At 41.1% G+C, this 14844-nt stretch overlaps 1 protein-coding gene across 1 annotated transcript in view; it reads right to left on the reverse strand.

Annotated features, from left to right (window-relative positions):
* Positions 1 to 2211: 2211 nt before the first annotated feature.
* The window catches only part of LOC306880052 (adhesion G protein-coupled receptor F5-like), a 33517-nt gene continuing 20884 nt past the window's right edge, over positions 2212 to 14844 (reverse strand). Inside the window, exons 14-26 of the mRNA XM_079433329.1 lie at positions 10479 to 10579; positions 7464 to 7531; positions 7205 to 7341; positions 6887 to 7081; positions 6148 to 6348; positions 5886 to 6029; positions 5418 to 5593; positions 5161 to 5331; positions 3548 to 4897; positions 3335 to 3376; positions 3015 to 3074; positions 2847 to 2910; positions 2212 to 2685 (exon numbers count right to left, since the gene is read on the reverse strand). Coding sequence (XP_079289455.1) covers positions 2606 to 2685; positions 2847 to 2910; positions 3015 to 3074; positions 3335 to 3376; positions 3548 to 4897; positions 5161 to 5331; positions 5418 to 5593; positions 5886 to 6029; positions 6148 to 6348; positions 6887 to 7081; positions 7205 to 7341; positions 7464 to 7531; positions 10479 to 10579 — 2789 coding nt within the window. The 3' untranslated portion in view covers positions 2212 to 2605. The remainder of the gene's footprint in view (positions 2686 to 2846; positions 2911 to 3014; positions 3075 to 3334; positions 3377 to 3547; positions 4898 to 5160; positions 5332 to 5417; positions 5594 to 5885; positions 6030 to 6147; positions 6349 to 6886; positions 7082 to 7204; positions 7342 to 7463; positions 7532 to 10478; positions 10580 to 14844) is intronic.

The following is a 14844-nucleotide window of genomic DNA, read 5'->3' on the forward strand; positions in this document are numbered from 1 at the left end:
TCAACCAAACTAACATTACTACTAGCCAATCAGAATTTTTTTGCTCTTATAAACACAACAAGACGCGCATAGAGTCGCAACCCTGACACCTATTTCATAAAATAAGTTTACCAAATAAGCCAGGCTTTTTTAACCATATCAACTGACAATAAGTCAGACTAACTGAAATAAGCCTGGCTTATGAAACAGGCCCCTGATGAATGGAGAAGCGCGATAAAAAGCTGCGAGGCGCGATGGTCAAAGATGTCCATCTAGCGCATATTTATATAGAAAAGCTATTTAAAAAGCAACAGAGCTTTGTAAACAGCTCAGAGTAATCATGTCATCTCCATAAGAGCGATATGATTGCCAGTACAAATTTACCAGGATTTTTGAAAAGGTTCACACATGATCTTTTAAATACCGGTAATTTACCCGTGAAGACTGTATGTGTGAAAGGTGCTAAACTCTTCCTCTGCATATTCTGTGAATATGAATTGCGTTCATCTGGGAAAACATTGTGCATTATCTTACTATATTTGTAACGTAAATCAACCATTACCAAAACAGGAGAATACATCAACCTATTTCTAAATATGCCATTTATTGTACATCAAAATAAAAGTTTCTGAGTTTGCATGAGGCCAAATATTGTCATTTGATCATGCTGTAAAGTGAAACAGGCCATTGGCGCCCTCTGCAGGTATTTGTTATAATAAATAATGTACTTAATTTGGTTATGTTCATTATGTATAGGCATATACTGTAAATGATGTATTTTAACAGTGTAGTTCAATAAAACCATGTAATTACTTGGTTTTGAGATTTTATTTGAGGCAATAATTATTGCCTCATCGTTGGTTTATATATAAATAGTCTATACTAAAGCCTGGTTTTCACTTAGGTCTATTTGTGCTACTAAAAAATATCAGATTACTCAATTGTCAAAATCATCAGTAGATTACTTGATTACCACAATAATCATTAGTTACAGCCCTAGATTAGTTAAAATATTTCAAAATCCAACTGCATTGTTTTACTTTTTGTAATTAAAAGACAAATATTTTGTTTTTAAAAATTAAAATATTGTCTTGTTCTAGTGAATCGAGTATCTGTATTTTGTCTCATCTCGTGAGCTAAGTGTATTGTCACACCCCTAGTGTCGATAAGCGGTGATATAGCTCATCATTTTCCAAGTGTATGATATAGCTTATACTCTTCAGGTCAAACATATTCATTAAAAAAAATCAGTTTGGAAAATCAGGAAAGCAATAACTTTTCCATAGTATCCTTTCAAATGTTAAAGCTGCCACAGTCATTGCATGCTTTACATTTGCTGCCACCCCCCCACAATCCCCCCGCCCCGCCCCGCCCTGCCCCCGAAAAAAACTTCAGGGTCAGGATTTTTTTTGCTTTAACCCGTTTTTGTTTACTATTAGCGCATGCTGATGACATTTCATTCTTCTATACAATTTCATTCTTCATCATCGTATACAGTACACACGTCGTGGCCAAGTTTATTAGATCCATGTCGCAGAGTGTGACATGCAATGATCTTATAGGATTGCTAAAATCGTGCAGTGTGTTTAGGGCTTTAGGTTGCAAGAAGCTTGCTTTTCTTTTCTCTTCTTCTCGGAGGAAAGATGTTAGTTGTGGGAGGGTTGACTGGATGCTCAGAAGCAGCTTAAAATACAGCTGCCAGACAGTACTTTATGTCGCCAAATGTATCTGCCTTGTGTCGGGCTCATGTTACAACCAACTATATGTGCTTGAGGTTAGCAGGGGAAGGCAGCACCCACTTCTAGTCAGAGCTTCAGGTTTAGGATGGATGTGGCACAGATGAAAAAATTACTATTTGCCTCCTTATTCAACAAATATTTCCAGGTAAGTCTCCTCTTGTCAGTGCCCTCCCATCTCGTCCATTGACCTTGCTTGGGTTGAGATACAGCTTTAGTAACCCTAGTAGCTTCTTCTGGATGACGCACCTCCTCAACCTCTAGTTGTTGACTTTCAGCTGATGTTGCTTTTTGGCAGATAGGCCTGCTTGCACCTAGCCCAAAACCTCATCTTCCTTGTACCTGGCCTATAATGTCCTGATGTTGAAGGGCTGATTTTGCATCCCAGACCGCCATTGCTGGATTCCATTTCTACTAAGGTTAGAGCAGAACCATTTAAATAACACATCTACCCTTACTACCACTTAAACCGTTCTGTTCAATTAAGACAAGAAGAAACATTTTAATTTGTGTTTATTAGTATAATATGAGTTGCTCAAGATAACTAAAATACAATATGAAGAAGTAATTCATTATTGGTTATTATATTGGTAATTATTGATTAGAAATATTTGGAATTTATCATAACTGAGCAGAAAAACAGGATGCAATTAAACCTACTGGCAAACAACACCTTACACATTTAGAAGTCAACATCACAAACAAAGAAAAAGTAGAGTTGTGAAAATTACCCCAATTTTTCAAGTTTAAATAAAAGTCCTTACTGCATTCACAGTACATTACACAATAAAGTAAAAAATCATTACCTCATACCTAATTTTTAGACTAATTATCTCAGAACATTTCCTCCCCTAAAATAGTAACAGAAAGTACTGCCTTTGGAGTGTCGTTTAACTGCTCATAACGGAATATGAGCCATTGGAGCTGTCTGTAACTGCTGTATTGTTGGCTTCAGACACATTGTACAAATCTGCAAATAGTTAGATGTATGTTACTCAGGTAACTCATTGTCTTTACATTTCATTAATTTAGCAAATTTATCCAAATGAGTAATACAGCAATATCAGGAATTCTTCTTATGGAAAATATGTTAATAAATATTTAATTTGAGATTTTATGTCATCTACTTACTCCTCCGTTGCACCCTTTGAAAGACATTCAGTCCAGGTGTGGATGATGTTCCAGCACTGGTGCTCTGTAAGATATCAATCAAAATAAATCACAGAGAGTCAATGTAAAAACATTTAGCAATGCTTAGAAGCTGAACATGTGTGTGTGCTGTTATAGAAAGGCATTTACATTGCTATGGCCGGAAGTGAGTTTCTGTAGCAACTGTGTTCCTGGTAGTGACTCACGAACCTGCAATCAAAGATCTCTACTTAATATCAAGAAATTTGAAAATCTCCCAAATGTCTGCTTATTATTTGGCTCTGTGAAATATGTAATTCTGATTTGTCAGTCATGCCATCTCAGTTATCAGTAGCCTATTTACGTTTCTGTAATATTTTTGCAGTGTTCATATTATTGCTAGGTCAATTAATTTAAAGATTAAATCCAAGATTAGGAAATTAAGTGGCTTTACTTAAGCTCTTTGGAAAGCAACAGAAGTAAATTCATACCTTGCGGTCTAAAAGCGTTCCGAACACCAAGATAAAGAATCCCTATAAAGGAAGTGTTACAAATAAGGTATGATTCAAAGTGATTCAAGTTTAATTAGGAACATGGACATTTATAATAAATCAATGTGCAGCATTAGTGAAATGCAAAAAATGGTTATACACAAAACTGAACCTTACTAATAAAATTTATATTAATGAGTAAGAAAGTGATACCTGCAGTGAATTGAGGAGTGCAAACACCACATGAATGCCTAATTCCTGTGACACCATGGTTCCAATTCCAAATCCCCATGTTAGACCAAAGATAGGAGTCAAAAAGGCCACACATCTGGCAATAACCACCAGAGCATGTTTCTCATCTGGTTGAGTTGCGGCACCAACTCCTCTCCTCAACATCTTGTACAGAACCACAATCAAAACCACAAGGTTTATGGCTAAAATAGTGAGAGCTGGAATCACAAATGCCAGCAGGGCCATCGACTCATTCCAGTTCAGCCAGCATGCGTTTCTTTTGGAAATATAATTTTGAGGTCCAGCTGTTGATGCAACAGTAATGACCGCTATGAGCAAAGGTGCACCATAACCGACTATGAAGGCAATGACCATCATTTTGGCCCTTGACATTTGAGACAAGACCATGACTGTACGGTAAAAGAGCAACAGTGCTGACATTAACATCCAGAAGAAAAGAGCCAGGTAAAAAAAGTGCATGAAGAAAACCGCTGGACTGCAGCGACCCACTGAAGTTGGCTGTTCTTGTTCTGCGACTACAGCTCCAATGATAAAACAGATGTTTGCGATCAGCAAGGACACGGCAATGTTGACTATGGAGACATGTCGCATGTAGGATGTGTCATTTATTCTTACTGACTTCCATACAATAATCTCAATAATGAGGCATATAATCAAGCTGGCCATCGAAATAGCAACGCCAATGTAAGTTATATAGGCTAAGGCTATGTGATTGATAGAAAACGGTGACATTAGGATTGAAAAAGAGGTTGTGTGGTTGCATTCACATGTAATCTTGCCAGTTTCATTCCCTTTACTTATATAGGGCTTTACTTCACATCCAGTGGAATCCCATGTGTTGAGACTAAAGTTCCAAAAGACACACTGAGGATTTCCCAAAGACTGATTAGTAATGTCAAATGCAAAAGAAATGTTGTTAAGCGTTTCATTAACCTTAACAACAACCACATCTCCATTGATTCGCACATCTGATTTCCTGCTGTCATTACTACCTTGAGAAGGTAGGACATTGTCAAGATTTGTGAAGATTATGATGGTTATGGTAGTCTCTTGAAGAACTTGTGGTATCACAATCTCTGTAGCTGAGTTTGGCAGTGCTGATGTTATACTGAATGAGTTTTTAATTGTAGTTCTATTCAGCTGAATGGATGTTTCATTAATCGCAAACTCATCTGTGAGACGGTCACTTATATTCTCAATAGCGCTCAGAAGTTTAATGCTGGTGTTTTCAGTGTTGTTGCCTTTGTTCAGTTTGTTCCATGTATCACTGACATTACCGGATACAATAATGTCCACTGTTTTTAGGAAATTCTGGAAATTTAATATAAAATTATGCTTTATATTATGAAGTTTAACCCATATAATGTGGAAATAATTGATATACAAGATATTTGGATAATCTAATAAGACACAACATAATAATATATTATATCCTAATATAAAAACATGATCTACCACATCCTGATTATAATATATTATAATAATTAACCATAATAATGAAGAGAATGGTTATTGCACAACACAATCATGTACACATTAAACATCACACAAAATCTTAATGCGAATATACATACCCCCATAACAGGATTATTGATGGTAGTAGCTTGTGACAAGTCAGCAATTTTAAAGAGTATGCCAACAATTGCTTTGACAGTAGCAGCAGACTGGGTTATATTAATATTATTATCTGATGTGGCAAAACTGAGGTTAGCCATAAACCCTGGAATCCCCTCCACAGTCAAGGACTAAATTGCAAAGCACAAATATATAAAGGATAGAAACCTTTAAAATGGCTAGATCATTGTAGATAGATACATTATCAATAGATTACCTCAAGTTGTTTTTGAAGGTTGTCGATAACTTCAAGTACACAGTTGTCCTCTACTGATTTCCAAACGTTTGATTCACATTTGTAAGTTATGGTGCCTTTCAAGCCTGTTCCACAGACTCCTGTCTTCACTTCATTTGTTTTACCAACTCCAAGTTCTTCATCTCGACAGTCATAATCTGGAGAAGTATTTGATTGCAAATCAGAAGTTCAACAATTTCTCTCAGAATAGAACGTCACATTACACTTTATACATTGAAAGTACCCTTGCAAGATACTTGCACCCTGCCCAGAAGCATCATAAATAACTAGGATCAAATGACAAAAAAAATAGGACCAGAACAGTCAACACCATGTCTTGTGTGTTGCAATCCAAAGAAAAGTTTGCTAGATTGTAAAAGCCATTCAATTAAATTGTAAAACAGTAAAAAGCACTTTGAAGCTGAAAACAATGAGAAACTGAAGGCTCACTTTCCGGGCTTATCCTAACTGTGACGCTGTTATAGCTGTAAATGTAATTCTGTAGTTGCGGCAGATCCTTGAGACGACATGTAAAGGCTTCCTCTGTACAATTTCCCTTCTGAGTAGCATAGTTTAATGTGATAATGTCAGACCCTGATTGTGTAAAAAGAGAATTTACTCAAAAACATATTAATAACATGGACAATTAATTGAAGTATTAAATAACAACTCAATAACTTATAAAACTGTATCAGTGATTTGTATGTACAACCTGAAATTAGTACTTTTCCACCCATGACCCACTCAATATTGTAGCCAACATCAACAGAACATTTCAGTTGGAAACTGCTGCCATCACATGGAAAAACACGGTATTTATCACCCACAATGATACTGGGGCGTTGTTTAATAACAATGTTTTGCCACTGAATGTATGGTATTGTATTCCTTTGTATGATGCATGAATATCGACCTGCATTTTGGGGAAAAACCAATAAACAAATGTATTATTAATATAATTATTTATATAATAGTTTGTGAATGAAAGGATGTTCATGACATTAATGTCCTATAAATGTAGCTTTGATTTTGCTTGGTTGATTAGTTTCATAATTAAACTTGATATGGCAGCATCATCTATGCCATATATTGTATCTTATTACAGTAGTTCTCAAACCTGTGCTGCTGCGGACCCCCAGCCACCACACATTTTGTATGTCTCTCTCATAGGCCACACCCATTTTAAGTCTTGCAGACTCTACTAATGAGCTGATGAGTTGAATCAGGTGTGTTAAATGAGGGAGACATACAAAATATGCTGTGGTTGGCGGTCCCCAGGACAGGTTTGAGAACTACTGTCCTAGTATACTTACAATATTTAGTATAATTATATGCTATATCAGTGCAGTGCTAATATACTTAAATCAAACTATGGCACAGTTTTGCAGCAGTCTACATTTTAAAACCAGATTCTAATAGACAAAAAGACTAAATAAATCCATGTCACTCACCACTGTCACTTTCACTAGCACTTTTCACAGTGAGAGTTCTGTTGTCGTTTGAAAGTAAGTATTTTGTGCTGTCTCGTGCAGGATCTTCATTATCCACTGTCCATTTTATTTGTCCCTTTGCAAAGTCTGGCTGTGTACAGTTCAGGTCCACCTTTTGCAAAGGATATAACTGATCTGTTGTGAAGACTATTTGATCTGTAAGTAAAAACCATACAGCTCAAATCACTCAACAACAACCAAACCCCAAACAAAATAATAATAAATATTATGGAACTTAGAAATGTGAATGGTTTTAGATTAGGCACTGACTAAGCTTACCACTTTGAGCAAAGCCATCTTCAGCTACATCTATGCCTTGTCTCCTTAGAGAGTCAGAAACCTGTGTGTTTGCTGCTCCAAAATCAAGGCTGTTGGATGTTGCCTTTATTGTGTAGTCTGCTAAAACACTACCAGGCCTATGGGGTGAAACAAAAATCACACCAATGTGAAGACATGTATTAACGTGTTTGTTAGAAAAAGCAGTTAATAAATGGAAACGCTAGGTGAAAAAAGTGAAAAATTTAAATGATAATCATACCTGAAACTCAAGAAGCTTGTAGAACCAATAATGTAGCCAGTTAGCTTATTAGAATAACTTGCATCAATCTGTAAAAAAACAAAAGTACCCATTGTATGCTTGAAAATGTTACAATAACAAAAATTAAATGAAGTTATTGTGATATGACATCATATGACTATGTTATCTGTGTATGTGGATCAGGTTGATATTGAATGATATTTGAACTGCTTCTGACTGTTAAATGGATGTTACAAAAAATAAATATATTTATATAAAAATGAAAAAAATAACTTTTTTTTTTTTCTTCAAAGTTATGTTCAAGCTGTATTCAAAGTTGTATTTATAGTATTCACATACAGGGGAGGCGTTTCCGTATGGCAGAGTATGGCAGTTGCCCTAGCCCAGTCAAGTGTGCCGTGAAAAATTATCCAAACTTCATAACTCTATTATAATTCGTAATTATTTTAAATCAGAGGGTTTAAGGGAAAGGGAAAGGGAAGTGGTGTGTGGCCAAGTATGGTGATCCATATTCGGAATGTGTGCTCTGCATTTAACCCATCCAAGTGCACACACAGTAGTGAACATACACCCGGAGCAGTGGGCAGCCAATGCTGCGGCACCCGGGGAGCAGTTGGGGGTTCGGTGCCTTGCTCAAGGGTCTCACCTCAGTCGTGGTATTCCACTCCCCCCACCTACAATCCCTGCCGGACCTGAGACTCGAACCCTTGACCTTCAGGTTACAAGTCCAACTCTCCATCCATTAGGCCACGACTGCCCTGTTAACCAATGATAAGCATTAAAAAGAGCTTGTGAGTACTTTGTAACGCCATTGGATCTCTCAGTGAAACCTCGTAACTTCATTCCGCCTTCAGATTGAAGCGCCGCGCACAGCCTGGAGGAGACAGATCTCCGCTTTTTCGCAATGAAAGGGTAAATAAATAATTGATGTTTGAATAGTACAGCGTTTTCTTTATTCAAACACTATGTCTGTAAAGGCTTTTGTGTTCTTGAAGAGCGGAACAGAAGTAGGTGATTTGCAGTCTAGCCAATATAGCCTATTTTTGTACGTTTTAAATATCCTGTGCATAAGCGCTTAATTTGACATTTTGACGAAGTGTAGTAAACGACAAGAAAAACGAAGCGCCCATAACGTTAGCTACAATAAATGTTACATAACCTGTAAAAGTTGATGAAAGCATAATGTGATGCACTGCTGCCTCAGATACAGTGGTGGAATGTAACTAAGTATTTGTACTTCGTTACTGTACTTAAGTAAATTTTTACGTATCTATACTTTACTTAAGTAAAAAAAATAATGCATACTTATACTTTTACTCAAGTAGATTTTTCAGCAATTATCTGTACTTTGTACTCCACTACATTATTAAAATGCGTGTCGTTACATCCTTCCAAATCTTGCATAAAATTTTTTTGGTCGACTGACGTTTTGGCGTTGCTGGCCAATGCACGTTGAAACAGATCGGAGATCTGATTGGTCAAAGAACTCACGCCGAAAATAGTGAGCGCACGTTTTGAAACAACACAAGCAGAACTGATGTAAATCGAAGAAAAGGACACCAAATATCAAACATGGACGAAGAGCCAACAACGTCGACTGAGCTTGAGCCTGTGCCCTGCAGCTCTGATTCTGAGAGACACCCCTGGCCTTATTTAAGCAAGTTATTTGAATTTAAAGGTTCAAAGAATGACTCCTGGCGTTTTCAATGTGTCAAGTGCCTACCTCAACGCAAAGAACTGTTGGCGTTTAAAAACTCCCCTTCAAATTTGAAGAAACATATAGAGGTAAGACATGCAATGGTAGCTATTCATATTTAAGTTACTAACTTGCTATGACATGGTGCTATGACTGTTATAGAAAAACGGATGTCAACATAACAAAAATATCACACCAGTATAATATTTGTTTGACGTAAGTTAGTGGTACCCTAACAGGGCAACTTCATTAGCTGGTTATTAGCACAGCAGGGACGATAGCTTGCTAGTACGTTACATTTTTGGAGATGAGCAAACTACTGCTATATCTGTACATTCGTAGTTGGCTAAAATAGCTGTTTGTTTTGACTCGATGAAAAATTTTTCAAACTTTTTATACGGCCCCTAGCTTCTTTACCATTCAACATTGGGTATTTAGTTGACATTCGCAAGTAAGCATGCAGTTAAAACTATATCTAGGTTTGATTCGATTGTGAACAATTTTGCACTATGACAGTTGTTTTTCGTCAATATGACATTTTTTAGAATTTGCAAATATATATATATTATATTTATATATATATATATATATATTTAGCAATTTAGCGCGAAGTATATGCAAATATCAAACCAATTTTAAAAATAAAATAAATTGTATGTCATAATTGGATTAGCTTAATTATTATTTAATGAGTAATAATAAGTAAATAACCAGATTTTTACAGTGTGTCAGTATTGCAGAGAGCTTGCTCAACTACCCTTTCCAATACACAATAGAAATTGTTTGTGATTATTACAATTGAACAGCCCAGACATTGAGACAACCGATTGTGTACTTTTACTTAAAAAAATACTTTAAAGTAAATTTAAAAGTATGTACTTAGGACTTTTACTTAAGTAAGATGTTGATGTAGTAATTATACTTTTACTTAAGTATATATTTTGCAGGGTAGTTGTACTTTTACTTAAGTACTAAACTTAAGTACTTCCTCCACCACTGCTCAGATAACAGTTACAGCCGTTCTAATGACAGATAAAACACTCCATCTCCATCATTCGCTGGTCAAAAACCTTGTTAACTCCATTTGAACTTGAATGTTAAGTGCATTAAGTGCACACTGATCAGTAAAAGTCTGAAACAATACCAACGCTGACGCTTAATTATTGAAATTTTTCCCCTTCTATTTTTTTATATACACCCCCCCCCCCCCATAGGGCTGCCATACCCTGTGTTTTTGTGAAACGCCGCCACTGTTCACATATCATCAAAAATCAAAAATCAATAAATGCATTTCATTAAATTTGAAACAGAATACTCACGGTTGACACAATTCGTCCAGATAAATCTTTGTAATTGTTGTTACTAGGGTCAGCAAGACTGGTGTCATAAGTCCTAACTATTTTCATTAGCATTGAAATAACTGCAAAAACAAGTGAACATTTATCCGCATTGTATAAACAGATTTAAGCAACAATCCTCAGACCTTAAAACCATATTAATGCAAATACCAATATACTAATAGGACCCAGTTAGAGGGGGTTATTATTTTATGACATTATTTTATCACTTTGCATATAATTTTTGTACCCCTGCTAACACAAAATATAATTTAAATTCAGTCATATATTTTTGGTGCATTTGGACTCACAGTATCTGTCAGTGCTGTTGTTGACAAATTTCAGTACAACAAAAATATAAATATATTTTTCCTTCATGAAATCAAACTAAGGGTTTATAGATCTTTGTTTCTCAAACATGCCTTCAGGAGGAGGGCGCTACGGCGACCACGTGTACCCGTAAGGAGGTAGCATGTGGAGACATATATGGACTGACCCAGGCCTGGGGCAGTAGTACATATGGAATGGGTCTCTGAGGAAGGTCCTACCTGAGAGTAGGGATGGCGCGACTGCCAGCGGAGACTGACAGAATAATCTGCAAAGGGAAGACATGAGTTCACCTAGAGGGGAACCTTACCGTGGAAGAATACACTTATGGGATCACCCGAAAGGAATCAAGCCATGTGGACACCTTGCCCAGTACAGGGGCTGACCGGAGACCTGGGCAAGCTAACACCAATACTGGGCCTGGCATCAGACTGCTCTACCCAGTCTGACTGCTGGGGGTGCTGGAGGATCCTCAAGCAGGGTTCTCCGTCTGGAGAACTTACTGGAGGAGGAAAAAGGCGCTCACATCCCTGGGTGAGAGAGAATGGCACAGCTCTTCCAGCCAATTACCTGTTACCCAACACATGGGAAGAACTGACTCAACGCAGAGACTGTAAAATCTCGCAAAGGTGTTCGGTGTCGCCCAGCCCGCAGCTCGACAGATGTCTGCCAGAAAGGCACCATGCACCGATGCATGGGAGGAAGCAACACTCCATGTGGAGTGAGCCCTCACCCCCAGGGGGCACGGCTCGACAGCCCCTGAGAAAAGAGGTCCTTCTTCAGAGGGATGTGCCAGGGAGGAGCTGTCGCGAGGAGCATGAGTTCCGAAAACCAGGTCAGGGTGGGCCAGTAAGGCGTAACCAGCAGGACCTGTTCCTGACCTTACACAGTGTCTGTGCGAGAAGGCTCACTGGGAGAAGCGCATACTTGTGTAGAGCCCAAGGCCAGCTGTGTGCCAGTGCGTCTGTGCCGAGGGGGCCTTGGTCAGAAAGTTATACTGCTGCTAGTTGTGACATGCGACGTGATTGTAGACAACCCTGCCAGTTGATGTACAAAACAGTCGCAGTGTTGTCCGTGTGGACCAACACATGCTTGCCAAGCAGCAACAGCCGGAACTGTCACAAGGCTAGTAGCACTGCCAACAACTCGAAGCAGTTGATGTGCCAAAGCAGTCGAGGGCCTGTCCAGAACCCCGAGGCTGCCCGACCGTTGCATGTAGCGCCCCAGCCCACACTGGGGGCATCCGTCGTGACAACGACATGCCGAAACACTTGTTCTAAGAGCACGCTGGCCTGCAGAAAGACAAGGTCTGCCCAGGGGCTGAATGAGTGGCAACATGTTGGCGTGATGGTCACACAAACTGTACCGCAGTGCCATGCCCATCTCGGGACTCGGGAGTGTAACCGGTACTGAAGTGGTCTCGTATGCAGCAATCCGTGCGGCGCAAATGTGGCTGCGGATGCCATATGCCCCAGCATCCTCTGAAAGTGTTTCAGTGGTACCACTGTCCTGCCTCTGAAAGAACTCAGGCAGTTCAGCACTGACTGAGCGTGCTTGTTGGTGAGACGTGCCGTCATACTCACCGAATCTAACTCCATACCAAGAAAAGAGATTCACTGCACGGGGGAGAGCTTGCTCTTTTCCCAGTTGACCAGAAGCCCCAACTGGCTGAGGTGCCGGAGCACCAGGTCCCTGTGATCACACAACTGTTCTTGCGAACGGGCCATGCTCGAGATAGTTGAGGATCCTTACGCCCACTTCCCATAACGTGGTAAAGGCACCGTCTGTGACCTTTGTAAAGGAATGGGGGGACAGGGACAGCCCGAAGGGGAGGACCTTGTACTGCCATGTCCGACCCTCAAACACAAACCAAAAGTAAGGCCTGCGCTGAGGAAAAATCAAGACATGAAAGAAAGCATCCTTCAGGTTGACCACAGCAAATCAATTCTGGGGCTAGATGCATTTGCCTCAACATCTTGAACGGAAGCTTGTAAAGGGCCCGATTCAAGACTCGCAGATCCAGGATTGGCCGAAGGCCACCGTCTTTCTTGGGTACGATGAAGCAAGGGATGTAAACCCCTGCCTCATCTCGGCTGGAGAGGCAGGCTCGATTGCATTCGTCGCCAGTAGGACAGCAATCTTCTCGCACAGGACAGGGGCATCTCGGACTGCCACCGAAGTCTCGAGAGTGCTGCTGAACCTGTGGGATCGCCTCGCGAACTCGCGTAGCCATGTCGAACTGCTCGAATGAGCCAGCGGGACGTGTTGGGCAACGCAAGCCACGCTTCCAGGCTCTGTGCGAGTGGCACCAAAGGGGACCTCGGACTGCCACCAAAGTCTCGAGAGTGCAGCTGAGCCTGGGGGAAATCGCCTGGAGAACTTGTGTAGCTGTCTCGAACTGCTTGAATGAGCCAGCGGGACGTGTTGGACAGTGCAAGCCATGCTTCCAAGCTCTGTGCGAGTGGTACCAAAGGGACAATCGAAGCACCCATGTCCCCAGGTTGCCCGTGTCAGGGCCCCCACATCATCGCCATATCACCCTGCAGCCTAAGACTGGTTGCCCACTGAAGCTAAGCAGGGTTGAGCCTGGTCAGGACCTGGATGGGAGACCTTCTGGGAAAACTAGGTTGCTGCTGCAAGAGGCCAGCCTGGAAGGGGGTGCTCACCCTGCAGTCTGTGTGGATCCTAATGCCCCAGTATAGTGACGGGGACACTATACTGTCAACAAGCACCGTCCTTCGGATGAGATGTTAAACCGAGGTCCTGACTCTCTGTGGTCATTAAAAATCCCAGGGTGTCTTTTGAAAAGAGTAGAGGTGTGACCTCGGCATCCTGGCCAAATTTGCCCATTGGCCTCTGATCATCATAGCGTCCTAACAATCCCCATTTCTGCTGATTGGCTTCATCACTCTGTCTCCTCTCCACCAATAAGCTGGTGTGTGGTGGGCGTTCTAGTGCACTATGGGTGCCGTCGCATCATCCAGGTGGATGCTGCACACTGGTGGTGGATGAGGAGATCCCCCCCTTACAATGTAGAGCGCTTTGAGTGCTTAGAAAAAGCAGAAAAGCGCTATATAAATTTAATTAATTATTATTATTATTATTATGGGCCGGCTGAAACATGGGAGGCATCGCACTCCTGCGGGAGGCTCACTTTGGAGAACGCAGGAGGGTGCCCAATGGTGATGAGCAGACTGGGGCATGGAATGAAACAGAATGGTGGCAGGTGGAGAATCACATCGGGGCAGGATGTGCTGGATGGCCTCGGTCTGATTCTGTGCTGCTGAGGACTACTGGGCACAGTCCTCGACAGTGTCGCCGAACAGGCCAGCCTGGGAGACGGGAGAGTCAAGAAAGCTTACTTTGTCGACGTCTCTCATCTCAACCAGGTTGAGCCAAAGATGGCGCTCTTGGACCACTAATGTGGACATCACCTCCCCGAGGGACTGTGTTGTGACTTTCATCACCCAGGGGGCAAGGTCAGTCGCCGAGCAAAGCTCCTGCATCAACCTCGGGTCAGTACTACCCTCGTGCATTTTTATTTTGAGTGCCCTGGCTTGGTAGACTTGCAGGATCGCCATAGCATGCACACACACCTCCAGCCTATACTCATGGCTGCCCGGAGAGGCACGGCCATCACTTCCGGGTCCGATTCGGCAGCGGCAACAGCACCCGAGGGGGGCAGCCCCACCGAATCTTCATCCTCAGAGGACGATAGCCTGTTCCCCGATGCCGAGATCAATAGATCCTCCGGCGGTGCACCGAAATAAAATTTTGGGACTGACATGAGCCGGGCCAGTGAAATCACTCAGGAGCCGCACAAGACAGTAGCTGCGAGAGGAGTGAGAGGTCCGCGGGGACGGACCCAGCGGAGAACACCGCTGGGACACCGCTGTATGTGCCGTAACGCCAACCAGAACAGCCTCTTTTCTTTCCAGCTCACAGAAACGATTGGCTTTGCGGAGTTGAAATTCATTCACCCTCCCAGCTCCGAAGCAAAAATCTGATGAGTGGATGCACC

Source organism: Barbus barbus (genome assembly GCF_936440315.1).
Source record: "Barbus barbus genome assembly, chromosome: 14".
NCBI classification, from domain to species: Eukaryota; Metazoa; Chordata; class Actinopteri; order Cypriniformes; family Cyprinidae; genus Barbus; species Barbus barbus.